Raw genomic sequence first — 22,291 nt, 5'->3', positions numbered from 1 at the left:
GGAAAATGCCAGTTATAAAGGCTATTAAATTCAATGAAAACCGATTTGTCATAAAATATTCATAATGATAATCAGACTGCGTTAACATCTTTCTAGCAAACCTAAACCAAACATATTCAATCAACTAACACCACACTTGCTTCATGTTAAAGTATATTCATAATATGTAAGGAACTCAACAACTGATCCAACCAAGTCATTGCTATTATGCGAACACACATTCACCAAAACAAAGCCAGTATTTCTTAGGTGTGGGTTTTAAAATAATAAACTAAGACAAATATTGACTTTAGTAAAAATGTTGAGAATTGTATAAGCAAATATGTAACATTATAACATTATTTGAACAGTGTTTATTTCATCGTATTCCCAACCGTAATATTATTTAATTGTTTACTTCACTTTCCTTTGTATCCATATCTGTATAATAAAATAAAGTTTATTTTAGCATTGCTAGAACTTTATGCAAAAATCTATTTGAATTAAACTAAGCTACTAAAGTGTAAGGGAGAAAATGGGACTTGGGGTAAAGTGAGAAAAACTTCTTTTATTGGCCCCTTTTGATGTTAAGCAAAACAAAATGTTACGAGGTTGTTTAATAGTATTCTCACACTTTTAAATTTTGATTTATGAATACTTTGGGTCTATTTTTGGGCGCCTAAATATCCCGCTTTTCTCCACTCTACTGAACAATAATTAAGTTATTCAATCTTTTAGTTATCGACTTACTTATTTATCACGTAATCAGCAACGACGAGGTCAAATGGTGTATCTATGTCAACACTGTGTTCGTGGGGCATTTCTTGGTAACCTGTCCTCCCCCCCTAAATAAATAAAAGCACACCAAGTTAAGGTAAACATACTCATAATATATTAACAGGCAAGGGGCAATAAAGCGGCATGACAATGTACTTGGGGGTAATTCAAGAATGGCCTATCACCGCACATCATATTTAATAAAAACATTTTTAAAAGTTTTACTTCTTTATGTGGTGAAACAAAAGAAAAAATCGCTTACAGATGAAGTTTAGTTTAACTCGAAACCGAACCTGGAATAATCCTTGCCTTACAACTGAAGTTTTTGCAAAATAGAATCCACCATTTTCGCACAGCTCTCCTGCCCAATCCTGTCTCCTTGGTCGGTGTGATGGGTCAAAGTTTAATGGGTGTGTGACGTCACCTTGCAAGTCGCAAAATAATGGTTGATAGAGGTATGATTACAATTTTCATCAAGATAAAACTAGAGACACTTTTCTGGCAGCCATAAAATCTAGTAGAGTGGGGGAAGACGGGACACCTTAAACACAAATATCCTGAACGTGTTTTAAACAACTATCAACGGTCAATGGGAGTCGTAAGTAGAGGTCAATTATAGATTATTTTATTTAGCTTTCCAATTTGAGAAACATCCCGAAAAATTACACTTACTTTTTGTTATTGTTAAAGAATAACCGGTGAACATATAAATAGTAGGGCGGGAAAGATGGGACACATTTAGCACATAATATCCAAATATTCTGATTGTGTTTTAAACAATTAACGACGGTCTATGAGACATAGGCATACGGTTTACTAATTCTTTGAATATTCTTCGTTTTTACTATACCGAATGGGACGAGAAAACAAAAAGTGTTCCATCTTCCCCCGCCCTATACTGCACAACCGTTTCCTCTAAGCAAGCGTTGTTGATTGTTAAAACACGTTTGTGCTAACGATAACCATCTTCCCCACCCTACTCTACATTTATTTAAAGTTTAGCGATCTGTAACCATCTTCACCTTGTTTGACTTCTTTCCACCTAAAGAAATGTCGTCTAACAACCGAAAAAACGGAATCAAATCCACCAAATTTTATCATTTCAGCAGCAGATAGTAGTTGGCTTGGTTGTATACATGGCGTGGTAGCTTGTAACAATCCTATCGCATCAATCTCTGTGTATGTAGTAAGGTGGAGTAAAATAATACTTATATGCACATATTGCTTGGAATTTTGAAAATCAAACTATATAATGATTCGGAAGTATAAATACCATGAATTAGTACCATATATCACCTTTATTTATTCACAACACGCCAAGGTAATACATTAAAACACACAAACAGTTATTTAGCGGTTTGCACAACAGGTGTAATTTTACAAATTCAACTTTTAATAAAGTTTATACTTTTGCCAGAAATTTGTTACTGCTATACTGTTTTTTGTACAAGCCACTTTTAATAAATTATCTCCAAGTACAAATGACTGAATTTAAAACTTATTTTCCATACAAAACCATGTTAAATATGTGAGTTTTACAACGCTACAAAGTGGGGTAATATGGGACTAAACAACGTTTTTACAACGCTACAAAGTGGGGTAATTGGTTTAAGGCTCCTCACTGGTACCATTGCGGGAGTACATTAATTGTTTGGCGCGTACTTGGTATAGAGCAGCGAATATACTATCGAATAATATCATGTTTTATCATGAAATAAAGAAAAGTATAAATAAGTGAGCCATCCCGCCCCTACTATATCAATTCATTTTTTTTCGCGTTTACTTTGATATTTGCGAAAAAAAACAAAACTCAGAAGATATGCGAAAAATTGTCAAATATTTCCTTATTTTTATACTGGGTAGCCTTATTTCCAAACCTTACCAGGATGATAATCAAGAAACTCTTGCGTGCTTTCTATCGACGAGGTGTTATCTTTAGAAACTTCGTCTGACCGTCGGTGAATTTTCACCACTTCATATGAACTTGCAACTTCTGCAACCTCATCGCTGTCGGTAGAGACCCAGATACTGAAATCAAAAAAGTTAAAACTACAACACATAAAAACTGAAAAGTTTTAGGAACCTATCAAACGCATTGCTGTCTACTGCGGCTCTGAGCACCCAGCAAATCAAAGGAAGACCACCAACGTTGACAATGTTTTTCATTGGAATGCCTTTGCTGCCTCCTCTTGCCAATATTAATGCTGCTAAATGGTTAATGGCTGAATTCGAGTGTTCCATAGTTTAACTGTAGACAGGTTGACTTATTTAAAATAAAAGAAACGTAGACGGTATACTTTTCTTATCTGCTTGGCATTTTTTTTTCAACACACTAATCTACTCCAGTTTACTACCCGTCGAGGCAGCGCATGTTGTGCAGTTAACAAGTTAATTATTTAACTGTAAATATTGAATTAATAAGCGACTACAAGTATTAACCGTTGTGCGATGCATGTCTGTAAATACCAAATTACTGCGTGGTTCAGAATATTTACTAAAACAATCATATAGAAGGGTGGGGAAAGACGGAACACTTTTCGCACATAATATCCCAATATCCTGATACAGTTTTAAACATTTAACAACGGTCTATGGGAGTCGTGTGAATACGGTTTTATAATTCTTTAAATATTCTTTGTTTGTTCCGAAATGAGACGAGAAAATAGAATAAAAAGGAGTCCCATTTCCCTCACCCTACTATACATATTGATCTACTCGGATAAAACTTAATACCTATACATAACACGTATTCGTATTGATACAAAGTTCGAAGATTATTACTGCCACTACTGTACGAGTTCTTGGCTACTTGAATAAATGTAACTTGCTTTATCCTCGGTTGTTATAACACGGGTGTTCATACACCTCGTGTCAGGTTACGAGTTCATGTATGTTACTTTGCGGGTGGTTATTATTATTTTATCCATGGCTGATAAATTGGACAACGTATGAGTGACCACTGGGTTGGAGCAATTGTCGTTAAGTGTCTTGCCCAAGGACACATACGCCCACAATTATGATGAGCCTTGAACCCATTTATTTTTAAACGTTATGTCTATAACTGTCGCAGCACAAGCCTCCGAAATTCAAGAAGCCACGTATTGTGTATCAAAAATCTTTTTCGTTTATTCGTCATAAACAGTTTTTAACGGATGTAACCAGCAGGGGCGCTTTTCAGGACATCATATATATGGATATATACACAGCACAGGGTCACTTAATAAAAATCTTATGCAACAATGATCAAGAAAATGGAACAGTCAAAATTAAATTATGTAAACAAGGAATGTGATGGAATGATGTGTTCAAAGCTTCTTTGTGCAGTTCAAACAAATAGACAATTAATTTGCTACTATATTTTAAATTTTGTTATGATTAGAGGATCCAATTAAACAGTAATATTATGTTGAATCGAATGGATTTCGAACCAGTTTAAACCAGTATTAAAAACTTAATGATAGAAATTAGATGTGTTTGTTGTTAAAGCATTGTTCAGATGTATGTACTGTAATAATTTTCGTAGTAGAAAAATACTTACTCCAAAGTAAATACGAAAAGCTGCAAGTTGGGCAGCTTAATAATGTTGGCAACCATGATAAGAATGAAGCGATTCCTACGTAAATACACGTAACACATTTTTAATACTAAGCAGCGAGAAATAGTTTGCCAAAAAGTGGCACAGGATTTAAAACATTTTGCCGAGCAAGTATAAAAAATAAAAAGCTGAAACTTGCCTTGTGATGACCGGGTAAAAAGATGCAGAAAAAGTCTTCAAAGCATGAAATATGTGCAATATTACAGCAAGTTTGAATATCCTGGCAGCACTAATGATGGGTTGGAGTACTACATCTGGTTTGCTAAAATTACATCTGTTTCCCAGCACCGTACCAATAGAGTGTGGGGTGAGAGGATATTCAGTCATCGTGGACACTACAAATTGAGGTCTGCTGTACAATCATGATTTGACACATATAGCGCATCTATGTGACAATAGATGTTGAATCAGATACTCTCTTTACACAGTGTGTCCACTCTTCAGTAATCCTACCATGAATAATGATCACCATCACTTTTTTTCAATGTTGATTAAGCATTGCAACTTCATTTCGAATAGTGACATGCGAACAGATTGCACATAAAGCGTGACGAATGAGATTGTAAACAACAAACGCTCGTTCCAAGATTCGCTTGAAGTTTCATTCTTTCATGTCTATCCATTAAATAGTCATACACCAGCCATGGGTTGAGACTCGGTCGTAGATGTTTGGTTCATTGTATCCATGGTATCTGATTGTTTAGTTGCAGGTGATGAAGGTGTGGACAAACCAACCACATCTAATGGTGAGGAATCTGCACTCATGGATCCACCACAGTTTTCATCAAAATAGACATCAGCGGACTGATGAGGTTGCTGATAAGTAGATTTGTTATTTGACAAATCCACAGGTTGTTGGTGTGCTTCGGGTTCTGATATAGTGTTGGGTTCTAAAATCGGGAAAGTAAAATATTTTTAAAATCTTTCATAACACATGCGAACAGTGGCGCAGCCAGAAAAAAATATGGGCGGGGATGTTTTAAAAAAAAATTTCAAGATTTTTTTTTCAATTATTTTTTAACTATTATTTTTTGGGGGGTTTAAAAGGGGGGGGACGCGCCCCCCTGCCTGCACCACTGCAAGCAAAGGTTTGGCCAACTAATTTCTAAAACTATGTTTTACAGAATTTGTAAGCTTTCCACAGACAAAAGGCTTTCAAAACCACTATAGTAAGCAACCATATCATATCATAGGGCAATACACTATTGACTTGCAACCTATGTTGAAAAGCAGTGACAATATTTTACTAATTATCACAATGCAAAGTAGTTATTTATTACCAACTGAAAACTGTTTAAATTAAAAATTGCTTACCGTTTCCAGATTTATTTTCCACACTAAGTGAAGCCATAGCAACACAAGTTTCATTTTCTCTTGAAACTCTCAACCACTCGAGATGACTCATATCAACAGATGATAAATCTAATCCGTTCCAGTGTTTTTCTAACATATGGATTTCATAAAATTATAACGTGGAAAAAACATTTAAAAATTTTAAATTTTAAGTCCTTATGTTAACAGCAGTTGTAGGTAATATGCGGTCTGGTGGTTGTGACACAGGTCACTAAACGTTTTGGTGAAACTTGAACACCAGTATCATATTAACTGATTATTTTCAATACAATAATGAACATATGTATGATACAATTCGATGATAACTTCATGTACACAGCAAGTCAGCAATAAGCATATTAGAATAAACAATAACTCTGTACATTAATTGAGATTGACTTGATTTCCTACAAAAACTAAAGCAATTTAACAATCTATTGAATGCGAAAATGCATCTTAGATAAACAATTACTTAACAATAGGATGAATGATGCATAACTATTAACTACATAAAACGACCATAATAAAGTTTAAATACACTATTTGTAAGATAATGACCATACCTTGTATAGTGATGACATTTTTAATGGTATCAATTGCATTTTTAGATGGCCTTCTCTCCATGCTTTCCATGGATAAATTAGAATACTCATGGTTGCCAAGCAATGTTCGAACACAAGCTTCCGTGCAATCACACAAGGGTTCAAGTTCAAACCCCCCCTCCAACACCAACACTATCTTCCCACCTGCTACCTCAGATAATAATCTTGTCAGCAACCCATAACCTGTAGATCAATTAAGCGTATATATTATCCATATAGCTATATATTAGATATATGTTCATATTATATGCTATGTTCATATTATATGCTGTGTTACTTCATAATAATTAAACTTTTCAATTGGTAATGGACAAGTTATCACGGCTTTATAACTTTTGTATGTTTACAACTTTTGTTTTTCGCTGGCACTGAGAATCAAAACAACCTTCTATAAAATAATTAGGTAAATTTAGGTGATTTCGGAATACAGTGGTTTTCGTTTATACGTTTGTATATGAAGTTTGGTGTAAGAATGTTAACAGAACTTTAACGCACTGAATCTGGGTCTGAATATTGGATTTTTACATATTCAGTCAATTAACAAAACCTGCAGACATGAAATGTGTAATATACTTGATCATCATCATAAAAATAAATGTAGTTGTTAATACATGGATGCACTTTACTAATGTTTATTCTGCTGTGGCTGAAAGCGACTCGCCACCTTTCACCACTTAGTTGCCTAAGAAGGGTCAGATATGTAATTAATTTTGCAACTTGAGCAACAGCGTCGGTAGAAAAGTAGTAATTATTCATCTTAAAACATTGTTGTATCACCAAGGTGAACAAGATTTAAATGACGTCACCGAATACTCGTATTCAGTTGAATATTGGAATCAGTCATAATAAAACTTTGCTTTGACCAGCTATACAAGGAAAAACAATTGATCAACATTATTATCAACCAACAGTTGTATATTAAACTATTTTTCGACTGAATTACTAAAAAAATAAGATAATAAATAATATATATATTTACAAACAGTAAAACTTACAATTGGGGGTCAGCTTGTAGCCACCTAGTGTTGAAGGATGTCCGTTGGCTGCCGAGAACCCGCACGACACGAGGACAAAGTGAGGATCAAACTGACGGGCAATGGGAAGAACAATTGTGCGAAAAACAGCCAAGTAATCGGCATCTTCCATGGGAGGATCAAGCCCACCACTGAACCCTATGTTCACATTATACCCAAGCCCTCCTCCACGCCCACACTGAAGTACAAAATAAATTTCTTCAATTAAATTTTTGTAAGATTTAATATTACTAATATTGTAGTAGTCATACAAGCTTGCAATGAAGCTACATATTTTCTATGCAAACATACCAAAAAAGGAAATACAAACTTATGTTATAATCACCTCATTAATGGCTCCAGTTCCAGGAAAAAAGTTCCCAGAATCATATCTATGTATGGATATAACAAGCACTGATGGATCATCAAAGAAAATATTCTGAGTTCCATTACAATGATGTACATCCCAATCCACTATAAGCACACGTCTCACTGTATCTGGACATTCATGTTGTAATTTCCTTGCAGCCACTGCTACTGAGTTAAAGTAACAGAAAGCCCTGCATGAAATAAGTTAAAATGTTTTTTTAAGTGCAACATCACATATTGTGCTGCAGGTGAAAAATAGGGATTTAATTGTTGCGCAAAATATATTTGACAGAACAGCTATTTTTAAATAAACTTTGTCCAATAGTGTGTTAACTGAAGATAAAATAAGTACAGAAAAACTGACGCAGCTATTACATACAAATTCACTAAATTAGAAACAAAATGATATAAGTGGCTGCTTATAAACAAGAATTATAAGACATCGTTATATATTCCACATCTCAAGGTTTATTTATAAGAGATAAATCTACCCACTGGTGGAAATAGAGGCTTTAAAGTTTAAAGGGAGGGTTCTAATTTGCGGGATTTATTTTGGCTTTGAAGTTTCCTTTCACTACTACCACACACCTGCAATAGCAACAATAATATATGCTACGAGTAATAAAGTCACTCTTTATGTAAGCTTTATTTAGACAGCACAATGCTGGAGTAAAAAATTTAGCCTTGCGAAAATGCGTGAAATTTCCCATAAGAAAAAGCGTCACTCAACTTTGACTGTGTATAGTTTTAAACTACCAAATAAAATTTAAAAAAATCGGATTTGCTATAACAAAAGCTCCTTCTTTGTAAAAACATAACAAAAATTATCAAATACATATGACTTCCTGTTTTAATTTTTGATGAAACCAAGCTACATACCAGAGATTATGCTGACTCAGCACTTTTTCAAACTCAAGTTTTAACAGAAACACCTACTTGTTAAAAAAGGAAAATAGAAAAGTGAAACAGAATAAAGTTTATACTTTACATTTTCTTCAGAAGAAGCTTTTGAATATTTTTAGTAGTTTAAAAACTACAAACAGTCAAAGTTAAGTGACACATTTGAAACTCCATGCATTGTACTGTCTAAATAAAGCTTACATAAAGAGTGACTTTATTACTCGTAGCATATATTATTGTTGCTATTGCAGGTGTGTGGTAGTAGTGAAAGGAAATTTCAAAGCCAAAACAAATTCTGCAAAACTCTTCCTTTAAAGCCTCTATTTCCACCAGTGGGTAGATTATCTCTTATAAATAAACCTTGAGATCTATAATGATGTCTTATAAATACTTCTTGTTTATCAGCTGCCACTTATATCATTTTGTTTCTAATTAAGTAAATTTATACGTATTAACGATCCTAGTTTTCATTTTTTTCAGAAGCTGTTTTGTTGTTTGAAACTTTGGTGGTATCTTTACATCACATTTGAGCATTTCTATCAATACGCAAATTTTGATATTTGATTTGTATGCCCCTTTATTATACTTACATTGCAAGATCTTTCTGAGCATGATGTCCTGGTGGTCGAACGAGAGCAAATCCATTCTTCAATCGATTCTGTGCAACTTCTAATGTGATGTCTACCGTACAACCAACAGCCATTCGTGCTGGTTAAAGTAAATCACCATTATACAATATACAATGCAACTGATAACAGTACGAATAATTTGAATGAAGTTAATAATGACTAATAAAAATGCCTATAAACAATTGATCAACATATAAATAACCAGCAATTAAAAAAAAGTTTTAAAGTTTTACAATTTTTTTTTCATACCATTACCAAAAAAGGAAGATAATAAATAATAATATACATACAACCAGTGGGACATGCATAATGGACAAACCTGCATTGATGGTATCAAGTTCATTCCACACAGTATCGATGTCAATTCCATTATCCACGCCTACACCACCACATGGGAGAACTATGAACTTGCTTGTCAATTCTTGGCACAAAAATAAAACATTTCACAAACTATTAAAAGTGTTTGTTTGAAAATAGTAACGAATTCAGTAATTCTTATGTTTTTCTCTTGAATAAGGAAAGCTAATCAACAATAGTTCAAACTATGTTTATTGTAATGGTATATTATACTACATAACAAAACACATCATACCTAGTTCTTTCCTCGCAAGTGAAGTTGTCCCATATCGCAATGTATGTTCCTGTGTATGCACCAGTTGTAACTCATCCGTGGTCGCTTTCCTTGCTTCCAGTAATTCACACGAAGATTTTCCTGATGTACCACCACAACTTGGGTCGTTAACCAGCTTCGATTTTGTTAGTCGCTCCCAAATTGCACGCAGTCGACCTGCGTGTTCTGTGTGGTCGTCACGACAGGCACATCCGTGCTTTAACATCACTGGACTATAAGCTATGCCCGTGGTGTATCTGTATTTCTGTTAATAAAGTATTTGTTAGCCAATTAATAAGATGAAAAATAAACCTAATTCAAAATACCTTAAAATGAGGTAACTTCTTAATAAATGATGTTGCTGGTGAACTCTGTGTTCGCAGAAGACGTGGTTTATTCTGATCACTAAGTGATGATGGTTGGCTGTGAATGGGTATGGTGGATTGTGGTGGCAGATGTCGCGTACCGGCGATTCCACCTTCCTCCTGTGTTGGTTTATTGTAAAATGAGCTACAATTATTCAATTTATAAACACTTACTATGGCAACTCGTGCAACTGCTGGACAAGTAAGAAACCCAAATCTACCAGAATGTTTGTTGATAAACATAGGTAGCATTGAATCTGGGATTTCAGGTTTGCTTGCTACCAATTGTGCTTGGGTAGAAGCAATCTTGTTACTTGGAATGAAAGGTTGGTTTGGTGTTGACTGCGCATGACTGTATGGATAAAACAAGTGGTGAGAATGCAAAAGGAGAAAGGAGAGCACAGCTCTAATGAATGTGCACATACTTTATAAGGTTAAGAACAGGCCTAAAATAATAGGCTCACCTTTAAGCATAATATTTAACTAAAACAGTTAATTATATTAAGATAGTTCAGGCATAAGTGGTAAAAAAGGTTTTCTGTTGGATTTAAGTCACATAGTTGTATAAGATTGATTAGTAATCAGCAAGTGTGATAAATGTCAGAATTAACTTTATTAACTTTTTTTTTTTAAATTAACTTTTAGAATATTCAAGTAAAAGCATGGCTTTCCATACAACCAATTTAAGTTAAGTTTAAAACACTTTGACATGATGGTTTAGTGTTTGGCTGCTTGAAAAGCCAATAGATACAGAGTTCTATGTTGGAAACTGACAAGTGACTTTAGGGGTATGTGTTATTGGTCAACACACTTTTGCTCTAACCCAATGTTCCTGTATGGGTTCTCTAAATTGTCAGTCAAACCGAAAAACAATCTTTCACAAAGTTACATACATGGTAGTAGTCTGAGTTTTAGGTAATATATAAGGAGCAAGGACCAACTCTGGCCCTCGGCCATATAAATTGTTAGTTATCATCAAAATTGAAAAATCAAACAAAAACAACTGTTTGATAAAAACAAATTTATAGGTTAACATACACAAAAATAGTTATTAAACACAATAATTTGAATGTCTAATAACATGGCCTACCTGTATTGATTCCGTTTCACCCATTGTTCCCCATCCTCTGTTTCAAGGTGGGTGGGGAGGATTGAATAAGAATGTGAATCAACCTCAGCCACACCGTGCATTAAACCTTTCTTCTGCTGCTGCTGTAGCATTTTTTGACGTCGCTTTAAATGAAAAATATAATTACTGTGTTGAACCATGTATATATATGTGGATTAAACATTTTCCTATGTCTTGGGTGACAAGACTGCTATCAACATCAAACAATTATGAAATCATACATTAAACACGCAAATACCCCAATGTTTTTTTGCGACAGACCAACAAATATAATAAACAGTTTGTTTGATTATTTAGTATGAAAAATACTTTTGTATGCAGATTTTTTTAAACCTGTAAAATATGTAGTTGCAACTGCGATGCAGCAGTAGGTGCTGATTGTGTCCGACTCAACGCTTTATGTTGACGTGTGGTTTGTGAGTGACGTATTGGTCCTGGTGGGGTGGATGCTTGGGCTGTGAAAATAAAACTTTCAAATTTAGTTGTGGTGTATCATAAAAATGTGTTTGCTGTGAAAAACATTTTTCTTTTGAAAAATAGAATTTAGCGCAGAAAAGATTGGTTTTGTGAATGCTTGAATGGAATACAAGGATGCACACTACAGAATAATATGGTATTCTAGTATATCATAGAAAAACATCCAAAGGGAAACTCTTACAACAATATTATGAAGCAATTTAGGTAAACCACCAAAACACAAAGGTTTTTTTTATACATCATTATTTTTATGAAATTGTTACTATTTGAAATTCTGTATGATGCATACCTGGTTATACAACCCATTGGTTATTAACCAAGAGTGGAAAATAAAAAAAAGTGTGTGTGATCTATTTGTCAAATATGATTTCCAAAAACCTATCCTAATGAATATGGAAGAAGCAAAATACTTTATATTTTCAGCTAATAAATTAAATCTTGAATTTTTTTAGAACACCAGAAAATTAAAGTTCATAGGTCAAAATTTAAACATAATAATCTTTTTAAAGGCAAAAAAAGGGTTTAAAACATTAGGAAACTAGTATTCAATCTTCATACTACACAAATGATACGTACCATGTAGCACTGTCTTATGTGGAGGCAGCAGGTTAGCTTGCACTGCTTGTGTTAGATCAATCTCATGTAGCTTTGCTGTGATTTATTTTAGAGAATTAACATTAAAACTTAAAAAAAGTGATGAAACACCTCAAAAGCCTAATGTACACGCAATATGGGTCTTCTGGAAGTGACTTTGTTACAGTGTGACTTGCAGTTTGAGCTTTGGGTGATAATAAGTTAAAAGTGACATAAATCAATCAGTAAAATGTTGGTGCATAAATACATAAATTAGAAAAGTTTTGTTTATTATGGCAGCAACAGTTCTATCTGATATTTATGTTTATAGATTTCATATTAACTACTAAAAACATTTACATAGATGATGCCTCAATGACCTGAATAATTAAGACACTTTATAATAAGGATATTAATATGGGTTAAACTGCCAATTATTACCATGGCTCTGAAATAATGGTTTATCACTTTGAATCATCGGATCGGAAAGTGAGGATCCTTGGGTTCCTCGCTTGCTTAACTCCTCTGACACAACAAGCATGCTACGATCCTGTTCAAATGATAGATTACGATATGTTATTACAAAATATACATAAAATACAATTAATGCTTAACCTTTGCAATAACAGCCATGTATTTTGTAAAAATTTTGAGGCAATCAAACTAAATCAAATGGCAATGCATGAAATCAGAAGCCAAATAAATGAAATTGTTATGTTTACTGTTGCAATAATTAGAGCTCAGGAACTTACAGTTGATTTTTTATTTGGAAGTCCAATAGAAATATTTGGAAGAGAGGGCGACGAATAAAGGTCATGGTTTCCAGATGAATTTGATTCTTCATAATAATCAGTCTGTTGATTGTAAAATTATAAAAATGATTTCATAAATGGGTTGAATATATGGTACCTCTGTTTGCATGTGTGGTGTTGATTGTTTGATGTCATTTGATGAATTAGGAGGGGAACTTGGTCCAGAGTTTGGAGCGCTGTTGTGTGAATTTCTTTGTTCGTTAACTAAGAAAATTATTAGTTAGGAAATATGTTATAGAGTAAATTACTTGTAAAAAATAAATTTGTTTTAAAATTTAATTTTTATTGCTGCAAATAGTAAGCATATAAAGCATACCATGCTGGTTCAAAGTTAAGGTTACAATTTAACAATTTCATCTTAAAACAGCAAAGCCGAAGAACATATGGGGCGGTCATATTAAAGTATATTTTTTTCTAAAAGTAAATTTAGAGTTCTGAACTTCTGACTATTGGCATTTAAGGAACTGGTGATGGTTTAAGAAGCAGCTAATGCAGAATTTACTGCAAAGTTAAATTTACCGCAAACTTAAATTTGTCTGTTACCCTGTGTTTTTTAACAGTCACCAGCACAATAAGTTTATGATGCTCACTTATATAGATGAAACGCGTTACCATTTTCTATATTTATTTTTTTCTTGATTCGATTTGCAAGATCTGCCTTAATATCTCCGCGACGTGGCATGAGTGGTGACGACCTTTCAACTCTGTCCTCCAACAACTTCTGTTTTAAACGCGACTTCAACTTGAGGTTTGGTTCCGAAGCTTAAGATGCAAGTTTACATTTTTTTTGTTTAAAAGATTCTTACATTATAAATACAATTTTTAATCAAACTCTAGAATAACACGACCCATATATGTAGGTTGTACATCATAAGAAACTTGCCCTAAACCCCCCCCCCCCCAAAAAAAAATCTTCCTACCCATGAATACCCAGCATACACAATTTAATACCTTACAAACATGTTTTAAAAAAAAACTATACAGTAGTGCAATTATCGGTTTATTTTTCAAATAAAAACTAATAATACTTTAACAACTTTAACGAAATGGTTATGCTTTTATCGGCATAAACTTTTTTTTTTGATTTGAAGTATAAACTGAATGTCTAACACAACAAACTAGATTGAACTAAACTTCTACAAATGTAGAAACTTGTACCTGTTTTCCTTAGTGGAAAGTCATATTGTGTGTGTAATAATGAGGAATAATGTGCTGGTACTTCATGACCTCCATTTTTTCCTTCCAAAGATGGTGTCCATTGCAATGGAGACCTATGTGTAAGAACGTAAGTAAAACAAGCCAAGTAATTGCCACCAGGACTAATGTGCAATAATATAAAATTAAGATGTTGGGTTACCTCTCCATACTAGGGTGTGAATCTTTGAATTTTTGTCGGCATTTTACAAACTTTTGTAGATGCTGCTTGACAGCATTTGATGCAACAGCACCTGTTTGTGGAAAAAGTTCTGTTGAAAAATAATTCAGAGTTCCAATGAAAGTAAACCATAAGAGTTAGATAAAAACTACTATTGTATGCGAAATTAAGAAACTTTTTGCTACAAATTTTTTTCAGTATATGTTAATGTTTAATGCTAATTTACTTTCTCTGTTTTTCTCTTTGTTCCGAACAGAATTAATCAGTTCACTTCTTTGGTCAAGTGCTGCCATCTGTTCAGCAACACGTTCCCTTTGCTTCGAGATAACATGCTATAAATAAAACACAATACTTAACCTTTGAACAAACAGAAATTCCCATACAAAAATAACATTATCTACTTTATATCATGAAAAGAATGCAATGTATATGAACTTACAATAGCTAATATTGCACTACGGTATATACAAAACACTATTTATGATGTTTTTTTTAATCTAAGTTATTTCATTCGTAATCTACAAATTTTGCATTGCAATATTTAACAAACAACACTATCCTAATATAGAACAATAAATCACATTCAAGTGTTGTTGCAATTGATGTTGATGTTGCAAATTGCTTGTTTGGTAGTTGAACTGCGCCATTAACAGCTGAAACAAACATATTATGTTTAAATGTAAAATTCCAAATTATGTAACAAAATTATTTTAAATACAACTAAATAAATAGAAAACACAATCATCCCATATACTGTTTATAATATATTAACATACTAGGCTATACAGTTTCTTAAATAACTTTGAAAATGTTGTATCAATATGTAGAAGTATATATACCTGATTTTCAATTTCATGCTGATGCCTCATTCTTTTCAATTTTTCCTGATACTGCCGTTCTCCCATGCCATAAACAGCAGCAAGAAAATTTGGAGTCAGTGCTGAAACTGCAGGGTCTACAGCCATTCTGTGTTCATCTAGGTTAACAATTTACCTTTATAATTATGTTAATTATGGAGGGGTGAAACAGGTAATATGGGACCTGTTGCCTATCCCTAATTAAAGAACATTGTGTGGGTTTTATGTTTTATATGCAATGTCAATAAGCATATGTGTATTGTTGCAGAAACATTGTTTGGGATCAGATAGGGACACCTCGTATTCATGTTTTTACAGTCAGTCAAAATAATTCAGTTTAATAAAGTAGCTTTAAACTAAAAATATCCAAAAATAAGTTTGCTTTTCATACATGTCATTGTACCATAATATCACAGTTATGTCATGTCATTGTACAATAACTTGGCAACCCTTCATACAACCGCCATCCATATCTGTTTCTTTCAAATGTATATTAAAGACTGCACCCTAGAAGTACATGGAAACATACAAAACTTTAGCATACTTTCATTTGTATCTTGAGGTCCAAGCCCATTTGTTACAGTTCGAAGTTCATCATTTCCCTCTAAAATAAACAAATAAATTAGGAATTCCATTAGTTAACATTCACAAATAATAAGATTTAAACTATGCAACTGCTATATAGCACAGATATAAGTTAATTGGGCCGCATAACTTTAATGACTAAACATTGTTCATTAATATATATATATATATAATATAATGTTCACCAAAAAAATGTACAACCAAGTTACTACTTTTGTGTTTGAGTATGATGTTGTTCTAGTTTCTAGTCTATATGCCAAGGGTCTAGCATAGATATGTGCTATAAAGGTCTAACTGTAGAGATATGCTATAAAAACAAAGTCATAGAGGCAACACAGTTAAATCCGCCGTAAATAGGCCTTTTGTTTAAAAGAAATTTACGATGTGCCGATGCGTAAAACTGGCACTATATTATGCATTGCCTGCTCTAAGAAAACGCATTACAATCGGCATACCTGTGTACAAATCAACGTTGTGCCTACTTATGCATAACTATGGCTGACAAATCAACAGTTTCTTGTATGCCACTATACAATAATAAGTCACGTAAGACTAAAAGTTAAATTCCTGTTACACTTCGTGTCACTTTATGCATCGGCGCTACTAAACATAATATTACAAAACTACTAATACTGAATGCAGACTGCGAATAATTGCAAATGATCGCACTTGTTCAGATAAGCGCCAACATTGCTGAAGCCAAAAGCATATAAACATTTTCCGTCTCAGAAATCAACAGCGGTGACTTTTTCTCCGTATTACGTCACGCCGAACAAGCGAGAGAATTGGGCTCATAAGTCAAGCCGAAATAACAAGCTAGTGACGTCAAACGGTGGCTATAAATAGCCGACGGGCTCGGGGCAACGCAAGCGGGAGCAGACCTTTCTTTTATGCGCTGTCTTGCTTTGGATGAGTAGTCATTTCTGTGGCACAGAGAATTGGATTTGATCCCGCATATAGCGTAATCAGCAATTGCTGCTATTTATACACTGCTTGCCAAACAGAGATGTACTTTTCTTTAAATACTGAATTTAGCTTAACATGGTACAAACTTTAAAACAAACAACTGAAAGAAGGTTAATTAATGTAAAAACAAAACATACATCACTTGTCAACTTAAACAGAAAGAAAAGTATATTATTAGAAAACGTGGTTTTCTTTAGACAGGTCATATAACAAACAAAATGTCACCAAGGTACTGCTATTTTACTGATGATATAAATAGTATATTGATTTATGGCACCGTGTAGCCTTGTACAATACACCCTGAAAATCAACATGTTTTTTAATGATGAACTAATTAAAAGGTTACTAATGAGTTCAAAATAATGATCAACAAATAAGAACTCCATCTATTATAAAAAGGAATACACCATTCCATTTTTGTACTGTTGATTCTGCTATTCAACACATTGAATATCAATAAAGTACACATACAACAGTCATAAAGCAAAGTTTTTCCAATGAATTACAGTAATACCTTTCTATATTCCATGTAGGTGATGCCCTATGGCTAAACACACTATGTAACTTAGGATTTAAATGAAAGTTAGTCCAATACCCCATAAAAGTAATACCATTACCAGTAGTCCAGTACTACCAAATGCTGCTTCTACTTGGTATAATTTTTAGAGGAAATATAAATGAAATTTTGATTCAAGTCAATGTTATTAGACTTTAAAAACACATACAGTCAGTTATATACCATTTTTTGCTTAAACTGTATTGGCATCAAAAGCATAGATTTATTAAGTGTAAAGTAGCTGACTGCTGAACAAATATATTCTCATTATGCTTCTCATTACAACACATGGGCAATATTAAAACAATCCTGGGATCAAGTATAAACATATTTAAAATAAATATTGCAGTTCTTAGTTTTGAGAATGAACCTTCTTGTTGTACTTTAGTAAGGTAATTTTTTTTCACAAGTGAGCAGTTTATATTTATATTCCAATACAACAATAGTTTAGACTTAGAAGTTGTGTAACATTATTTAAAAAATGAATCCTTTTTCAATTCTGACTTGTCTAAACATATATAATTGGCTATGCGTTAAAATAAAGGGAAAATTTAAAGCAATAGAATTAAAATATATATACTTTACTACTCCACCAAATGTATTTGTTTTGATATACTTTAATAGGCTACTTACAGTGCATTTTAGGCCATTTTTTTATGAAAAAAAAACAAATCTGCAAGTCTGAAACCATGCTTTTTACAAGTTTGTATTAGTTTTCTTTACAGTATTTATTTACATTTAGGATTGGCACTAAAATTAATTTTTGGCAATACTGAGGAAATTTGTGAAAAATAGTCAAAAAAGGTAATAATTAAAAATTAAATATACATATATATATATATATATATACATTTATATTATGTGGCCTCTTTTTCCTTCTAATCAAACAAGCTTTAAGAGTATGGAGAAATTCCCAAGCGACTGTTGTTTATCTAATGTGGTTGCTTCTTGCTGCTTGCAATATTCAGAGCTTGGCAGTAAAGAACTTCAGTAAACCATTTTACTATTTTTCATATTCAATTCATACGTTAGTACTGTACACAGTTAAAAAAACTAAACACATTAAATTAACTTGATAAACACAACTTTAACATACAGGCTATAAGCTATAATATAACAACATGGCAGAATTATTGAATTTGAAAAATCTCAAACTGCAATATACTTCATTACACTAACAGATTCTAAAGTGTTAAATTAAATAAAGTATTTCTGGCAAATTAAATTTGTATACCAACATTTCACTGGGTTAAACCTTTTATGCTTTAATTTAAGACCTAATCTGATGCTAAAATGTCATTACACCAAACAAATTTCGGAGAGGGAATTTAATAGGTTTACATTTCTGACAACAACAGTTTATACATTTAAGGTATATATATATGAGATGATTAATGTAAGTATACCATAAATAGCTATTAAAGTAAAAATGGGCTGGTTGTAGAAGATGCATTTTTTCTATTTGTATAACTATTTATTACCATAATTGGAATTAAATTTTCACTTGGAAAACACAAAACTAAACAAATCTAGATAAAAATTTCATACTAATATTTTTCATTATGAAAATTTGGCAATAATTTACATATTGATTTTTTGTTTTGATTTATATTGATTTTGAGCAGGCGTGCATGTGTTTTATGCAACACATTATAGCTCAATCTTTAATTCTATTTGGTTAAAACTGTTCCTTGCTTTAGGTTGTTAGGCAGTATAACTACAAGTTTGCAACTGTGCTTCTATAATTTAAATCAATGTAAAAGCTAACAGTTCCACACTAGGCGGTGATATAAATATATTTATCTGCTCTACAAATGCTTGCATCAGCAACTACTTGAAACCACCAGAAGTGGTTATAGCTTTTGGCACCACAAGTTAACAACTGCTATTTTCGAGCTATTTAGGTATGTGTTTCAAAACAAATTGATAGCAATATCTATGCTATAAACTAAGACTTCACTAAAACAACCCTCATAAAGAAATTAATACATAAAAGTTGATAAACTAGAAATTTGGAAGATTTTGTTGATAAACAATTTTACTGGAATTCATTTGACATTTAAACTTATGGAATAATTTCTTTAGTTTATTTATGGCCAAGGACAGCCAAATGAAAAACGTCAATGCAGGTAGTTTACTATATAGGCTAACGCAGAAACACTAAACCCACTGTAGAATATTGGTATAATATTACCCATATCTTTCAGATATATCTATAATACCAAGTCCAGGTTATTACAAATACCCAAAATTAGTAGGTATGCATTTAGAGAGAACCATCTTTTTAAATAGGGCAAAGTGTCAATTGTTAAGAACTTTATTTTTCAGTACCTGTGCAGCACACCAGTTTGAGCCTTTTTTTAAAATGAGACCAAATTGCATTGAAAAATCACTGCACTACTGACAATTATGTAACTTGTGGTATGATGGTGACATGGCGCCATCTGGTGAGGGGCGCATCCAAAGGGTTAAAAGTTTAATATTGAAGACCCATTTGGAATTATTATAATTGATTAAACCAATAACACTTAATCGCTATTTATGCAATTTTAAATATAAACATTTATTTAAAAATTCATAAATTATATTATTTTGATTTTATATGACATTGGATTTTATATTCAACATGTGAGGAATAATTGATAAATAACAAGAACAATTGTTCTTCGTAAATGAAACAATGTGGCCAGTACATACCCAATAATGATGGCTTTAAAAAATATATTAAGTTAAAGTTAATATGTTGGAAAATTTCTTACCTTCTCTTTTGGCCATTTTTCAGCTTAAATGTAGACTTCTAGTCATCACTTTTCATTGCAATTGGTTCCTTACAGACTATTACAAGATATCAAAACTAAACTACAATCTTAAAATATCTGTTACAAAAAAATATAAAATGTTTGAACATGTTGCACTATTTTTTAAGTCAGTTAAAATGGTTACAGCATATTTTTAGATTACAGTTTCAAACACATGGTGTTACAGAAATATGTAAGCTGATATTTTGGGATGGTCCACAACCGTTTCATTATTAATAATTTTTTTTATTATCACATTGCTGGGCAATTCAAAGTTATAATATAGGTATTTAAATCCTAATATGTTCCTAGTCCTACTATGTCTAGAAAAGATTGTACAATTTCCATAAATGTTTATAATTTTATTACAAAAAATGTCTGTTTTTCCACTTACTTTGGGGCTAATAAAACCATTTGTGGAACAATAATACACATCTCAATAATACAACTTATGCATTAAGTAGTATATGTTTACTCAGAAACCTAAATTTTACGCATAAACAAAATTTCTATTAAGCATTTTTGACTTTCTTGTTGCAATGCTTTAGTTTACTATCTTCTTATATTTCACCATTTTTACTTTTTAAATTAAAAAACTCATATATTTCACCATTTTACAGTTTTTAAATTGAAAAAAAAATTTAATACCACATAAAGTACCAGAACTAACTGAGGTATTGCACTTAATTCAATCTAATGATAAAGGATTTTGAAAATCCGAATGACACCGACTTAAATTCAACTTGACAACATAATAAAAACAACATTTAACTTAACACATCTTAACCTGTCACATAAACTACATCATCAGTCATCACACATTTAAACTAAAACGCTGTTTGCAATAAAAGTATTTTAGGCAGTTACAGGGGTTGTCTTTTACAACTAGGGCTAACCTATTGTACTTTTTCAGACTACACCAACTAACTAGGCCTATACCATAGATATGCTGGCAGCGGCATACACATTATTTTACCAATATAGTATCATCAATCTGTAAATGAGCACGGTAGTGGTTATATAGATTCTTTTTCGTCGAACAGTTTTTTTTCGCACTTGTTTCAATTCTTAATTCTAGCATTTATTCTTTAATCTTTTGATTGAAATCAAATCATAAAATATATATATTTATAATTTTAAGACTTCATTTTAGAGTAATTGAGTGCCGCTCGCAATAAATCATTATGCAGCCGCCACAATATGAATAATCCAACATTACCTATAATTACTGCATGATTACAGTTTATCCAAATTCACAAGTCAACACATGGTACAGGAGTTGTACAAAGCGCATTTACACATATTTTTTACCAAACCTTCAATCCTTATTTGTCTTAAGTTTCAGGGTTAATTAATAATATGCTAATTAGTTTATAACGTGCTCATGCATTAGATCTTTGATCTCTTGTTCTAATAAACTGTGCCTGGATAGAAGCTAACTGAATAATAATAATGTTGATAATGCTATTTAATGAAAAACCATATATCTGGTGACCTGTGATGACCTGTGGCCAGCTGTGGGCACACTATTAGTTGAACTAAACTTGTGTTTGTTGCATACTTGGTAGCACTTTCTGTATAGGTGTCCTAGGTGAACAATACACAATCAATTATTATTTGGAGAGTTTTAAATAGTAGTTGTGGACTTGTGGTTATGAATGTGAAAGCTTGGCATTTCTAATTTTCTATTTAATACTTCAGTTTAGAACTATACAGGAATTAAATTTTCTTGACATTTCACAAGATATTAAACCCTAAGTATAATCCAACATCAAGTTAAATAAGAAACTAATTTCCAAAAGTTATTACTTTGTGTTTATTTAAAGTTGCCCCTTTGACTATTTTATTAAAATTCTATTCCGAGCAAGTAATAATACGTCTTGTTGTAGGGTTTCTTGTCAAAATAGCTAAATTCAAACATAAAGATTTAATCTATTATTTATGAATAGGTAATTATATAAACTACAACATATGGATACAGTACGTAAGCCA

The 22,291-nt window shown here is 32.4% G+C and overlaps 2 protein-coding genes across 5 annotated transcripts; both read right to left on the bottom strand.

Moving 5' to 3' along the window:
• Positions 1–140: 140 nt before the first annotated feature.
• On the bottom strand, positions 141–3,368 carry LOC149729595 (N-acylneuraminate cytidylyltransferase-like). Of its 2 annotated transcripts, none has more exons than XM_089887373.1 (6): positions 2,840–3,368; positions 2,639–2,784; positions 1,779–1,931; positions 1,019–1,180; positions 730–824; positions 141–420 (listed from the first exon to the last, which is right to left on the bottom strand). In XM_089887373.1, the coding sequence occupies exons 1-5, from the start codon at positions 2,995–2,997 to the stop codon at positions 778–780; spliced, it is 666 nt and encodes a 221-aa protein (XP_089743499.1). In that variant the 5' UTR covers positions 2,998–3,368; the 3' UTR covers positions 141–420; positions 730–777. The 2 variants fall into 2 exon arrangements, with proteins under 2 accessions (XP_089743499.1, XP_089743498.1); XM_089887372.1 differs by having other exon boundaries at positions 1,050–1,180; positions 2,840–3,360.
• Positions 3,369–3,857: 489 nt separating this feature from the next.
• Positions 3,858–20,406, bottom strand: LOC149729594 (histone deacetylase 5-like). Of its 3 annotated transcripts, none has more exons than XM_089887364.1 (24): positions 20,261–20,406; positions 15,939–15,998; positions 15,377–15,513; positions 15,119–15,190; positions 14,764–14,869; positions 14,520–14,610; positions 14,321–14,433; positions 13,775–13,924; positions 13,260–13,366; positions 13,103–13,204; positions 12,792–12,900; positions 12,354–12,428; positions 11,634–11,755; positions 11,262–11,404; positions 10,346–10,523; positions 10,133–10,291; positions 9,789–10,071; positions 9,516–9,617; positions 9,158–9,275; positions 7,645–7,858; positions 7,281–7,497; positions 6,247–6,468; positions 5,666–5,794; positions 3,858–5,241 (listed from the first exon to the last, which is right to left on the bottom strand). In XM_089887364.1, exons 1-24 carry the CDS (start codon positions 20,274–20,276, stop codon positions 4,982–4,984), a joined length of 3,285 nt encoding a protein of 1,094 aa, XP_089743490.1. In that variant the 5' UTR covers positions 20,277–20,406; the 3' UTR covers positions 3,858–4,981. The 3 variants fall into 3 exon arrangements, with proteins under 3 accessions (XP_089743490.1, XP_089743491.1, XP_089743492.1); XM_089887365.1 differs by lacking the exon at positions 20,261–20,406 and adding an exon at positions 16,435–16,698; XM_089887366.1 differs by having other exon boundaries at positions 5,172–5,794.
• Between the last annotated feature and the right edge of the window lie 1,885 nt (positions 20,407–22,291).

This window comes from Ciona robusta, chromosome 10 (genome assembly GCF_009617815.1).
Source record: "Ciona robusta chromosome 10, ASM961781v2".
In the NCBI taxonomy this organism is placed as follows: Eukaryota; Metazoa; Chordata; class Ascidiacea; order Phlebobranchia; family Cionidae; genus Ciona; species Ciona robusta.
Note: the sequence above shows the minus strand (reverse complement) of the source record. Positions and strands in the feature narration are given on the sequence as shown.